Source organism: Daucus carota, chromosome 3 (genome assembly GCF_001625215.2).
Source record: "Daucus carota subsp. sativus chromosome 3, DH1 v3.0, whole genome shotgun sequence".
Lineage (NCBI taxonomy): Eukaryota > Viridiplantae > Streptophyta > Magnoliopsida > Apiales > Apiaceae > Daucus > Daucus carota.
The window spans coordinates 53,971,320-53,975,421 of record NC_030383.2 but is presented as its reverse complement, the minus strand read 5'-3'; the positions used below and the strand labels follow the sequence as shown (position 1 = coordinate 53,975,421).

The 4,102-nt window shown below is 38.0% G+C and overlaps 1 protein-coding gene across 1 annotated transcript; it reads left to right on the top strand.

Moving 5' to 3' along the window:
- Positions 1-1,768: 1,768 nt before the first annotated feature.
- On the top strand, positions 1,769-3,465 carry LOC108215257 (probable E3 ubiquitin-protein ligase RHC2A). The gene has a single exon (XM_017387672.2). It carries the CDS (start codon positions 1,874-1,876, stop codon positions 3,056-3,058), a length of 1,185 nt encoding a protein of 394 aa, XP_017243161.1. The 5' UTR covers positions 1,769-1,873; the 3' UTR covers positions 3,059-3,465.
- The last annotated feature ends 637 nt before the right edge of the window (positions 3,466-4,102 follow it).

Genomic DNA, 4,102 nt, shown 5'->3' with positions numbered 1-4,102 from the left:
TTATATAAACACACAAAGAAATATATATTTTTTGAAAGAGATGCACAAATGAGACAGAGAGAGAGTCCTACCTTTGGAGAGATCTTCCGCGGGAGACGATTCCTCGTGGCGATCACTTTAGTTTCATCATTCTTCTCTTTTTTCATGGAATCAAACAAACCACGATCGGTACTCTTGTAATTTGGATGATTTTGATTTTGAATAATATGACTATCGTAATTCTAACAACCGAAGACATTGTTGATAGGATTCATGGCGACCTGATTCCTCCCTTTCACCTTTTTTAGTTTTGGATTTACCAAATATCCCTACTTACTCATTTCTCAAAACCTCCCACCCCCAAATTAGGTATTTGCTTTCTCTTTCCTATTTTTTGTTTTTTCATTTATAATTCAAGTATAAAATCATTATAAAATTGAAACGATATGTAAAATGTTTTTAAAAATAAAAAATTTAATTTATTTGTTGTAAATTATATTTTTTATATTTATTTATTTATAAATTAATAAAAAAAATAAAAAATATATATTAATTTTTAAATATATAAATAAATTATATTTTTATAAACATAATATATTTGACTATTTTAAAATTTTATAATATCGTAAAAATCAAATATAAAACTTGTCATATAACTTTTCATTCTGTTTCTGAATCAAAATCAGGTAAAACAATTTAGGATCATTCCTTTCTTTTATTCACATTAATTTCATTTCCTTCCTTCAAAACGAACCAAACGCCCTCTAAATTTATTCAAAATAATGTAAAAGACAAAAGGTTTATTTTAATTAAATAATTTATCACATTAGTTCGAGTGTAACTAATCAAAAATTTGAAAAAGAAATAAAAGACTTTCAAGATATCTAGTATTTTTCCTAAAATCAATAATTGGCAACCAAAATACAAATTTCAATTGAGAAAATGCCCAAAATCTCGTAATTTGATAACTGAAATGCCCGAAATATCAATTAGCGGGATTACTGTCTTTTTTACCCATTCAAGCACGCATACTTGAAATGCGTGTATGAGAATTCATAAACATGCGAAACTATCCTGTGTTATATAAATTCAGTCATCTACTCACTCTCTTTCTCTCAAGGCTCCTCGGGAGTCGAGTCTTACAGTGCATACAGAGCACTTTGCTTCACCTATTTTCCTTCCAAAAGTTTAAAGATGATGACATAAGAAAATCTTAAAATGAGGCATCATGTACGCATCTCACGTGTGCGCTTGCAAGTTGCAAGTGGTGTGTGTAGTAACCTGCGGTACAACACGCGCATGAGCCACATGCGTGTGTGCACTTGCGCATCTGAAGTATGCGTGCACAGTCTATGTGTATGTATTCCAAGTCCATGTGTGTTTAATCCAAGTCCATGTTGGTATACGCATTCCTTGTGTGCGTGTTTGAATAGGTATTTTGGGCACGTTCTGAACATATAGTTATTTTGGGCACCAGTACATGAAAAGTTGTTAGTTAGGGCTTTCACCCATTTGAATATACCACGAACCAGAGTAAGAAATAGCAATTCAACCCCTTTTAATTCATCCACCAAATTTCACCACTTGTCTTTTCCACACTAAATCAACGGCAATAAATACACATATATTTTTCACCTTTCAAAAACAAATACCGACTAGGCAATAAATTAAAAAATAAATAAATACTCCAATTTAAACTAGTTTCTTACACAAGTCCACTTTCACGCGTGTTTCCAATTTTACCCCTCAATCATCTCACCCTCCCTATAATTCAACATTATCATATTCTCATTTCTTCTTATTATTACTTCCCCTTAACCAAACACTCACTTCTTTCTCTCAGATCTATACAGAGAACCTATACATACAACCCATCTGTATCTATATCTCTTAGATGTCTTCTTCGTATTGGTGTTACAGATGCAGCCGCTTCGTTAGGGTTTCCACGGACGACGACTCGCTGTCCTGCCCCGACTGCGCCGGTGGGTTTATCGAGGTCATCGACACGCCGGCGCCGACTATTTCGGAGTCCCGCCGGAATCGTTTCCCGGCGGCGGCGATGTATATGGTGGGAAACGGAGGGAATTCGGGGAACAGCGAGCAGAATTCGTCGCCGGCGATTCGCCGGAGCCGGAGGAACACCGGCGACCGGTCGCCGTTTAATCCGGTGATTGTGCTGAGAGGGACAGGAGAGGCGGAACCGGCGGAGGATGGGAGCGGGTTTGAATTGTATTATGATGATGGGGCCGGGTCGGGTTTGAGGCCCTTGCCCGCCACTATGTCCGAGTTTTTGCTCGGGTCGGGTTTTGATAGGCTGTTGGATCAGTTGTCGCAGATTGAGAATAATGGGATTGGGAGGATGGAGCATCCGCCGGCTTCGAAAGCGGCGATTGAGTCGATGCCGGTGGTGGAGATTGGGGAGGAGCATTTGGGGAGTGAATTGCATTGTGCTGTTTGTAAAGAAGCGTTTGAGTTTGGTGTCGAAGCTCGAGAAATGCCCTGTAAGCATTTGTATCATGATGATTGTATTTTGCCTTGGTTGAATCTTCGTAATTCCTGCCCTGTTTGTAGACATGAATTGGCTAGTGATGTTAATAATAATAGTAGTAGTGGTAATGTAATTGAAACTAGTGAAGTTAATAGGGTGCAGAATGAGAATAGTTTGACCCCGAGTAATGGGAATGGGAATGAGGATGAGACAGTTGGGTTAACAATTTGGAGGTTACCGGGAGGGGGGTTTGCGGTTGGGAGGTTTTCGGGTGGGAGGAGAGGAGGGGATAGGGAGCTTCCGGTTGTTTATACAGAGATGGATGGTGGGTTTAATAATAATGGGGTTCCGAGGAGGATATCTTGGGCTTCTAGAGGGAGTGTTGCGAGGGAAAGAGGTGGGTTCAGGAGGGTTTTGCGAAATTTGTTTGGTTGTTTTGGTGGATCGAGGGGTTCGGTTGCTAGTTCGAGTTCGGAGTCTAGGATGAATGGGAGAAGTAGGTCATTGTCTTCGGCGTTTAGTAATTCTTCACAGAGGCGTGGAGCTTGGCCTTGGGCTGCTGAAGCTAGTAATAGAGCACGGAGGTCTTGATGGAATGGAAGGTATGGGTTTGAGGAATGCTCACCTTGCTGCTGATCTTGTATATAAATGAAATTTCGAAGAAATGGACTGATAAACATGGATCTTCAATGCACATTTTGTCAGTTGTGTGTATTGAATTTTGGATGGTGATGGGAGGCTTCTGTGAGGACTAGAAGCGTCAGGAAGGCGAGGTAAGTGGCCTTGCAAGGTGAGTTTTTGTTATTGTTTAGCTGACTTCTGGGATGTAGAAGGTACACAGCTTCGTAGACAATGAGAATGCCCTTACCATTTCGAATTCTTGCAGTATTTTGTTTAATTATTGTCTATTTATTAATTTCTTAGTTTGTAGTTAGCTTATATTCAGTCATTCTGGCAGAAAATTATAAGTTTTTAAAGCAAGATATTTTGTTGCCTAATGATATTTGTGGTTACATGTCAAACTCATCCCAATATTAGAGATCAAGGAGAAAGAATCACTGGTTTTTATCATGCTTAAAAATTTTCTTTAAGCATATCACATTTTAATTGCTGTATTTTGTGACTTTGTCCGCATACACATTTGAATATCTGGACCAATAGTATTGACATCAAGGATTGAAAACGAAACAGGTTAAGATAGTGTTTTGTGTATTTGCAGTAGTGGGGAATTAGATCAGGTAATCCTAACATGCTTATGGATCATCAAACAAGTTGATTGTTGGCAGTTAAAGAGAAATATTGCTACGTTTTAGTGAAGTAAGTTTACTATTGACAAGTCTCTATACATCACTGATATGAATGTTTGTCCATACAGAAATTAGTATGTATAATTTCAGAAAAATACTCGAATTTTGAATGTTATAGGGGAATTTTTTTCATGCGAAAGTCAGTAATTTCAGATAAGAACCTCGCAGTTGAACCAGTGGTAGTGCGTATAAATATAACAAATAAGTGTGTGTCAAAAAACGCCAGCAGCGGAGAAATGAAAACAGATAATTTCTGAGACATGTCTGTATGCCATTCAGAATATAGTTCATAAGCCAGTGTCGTTAGTTTGAGGTTTTTTTAAGGTGA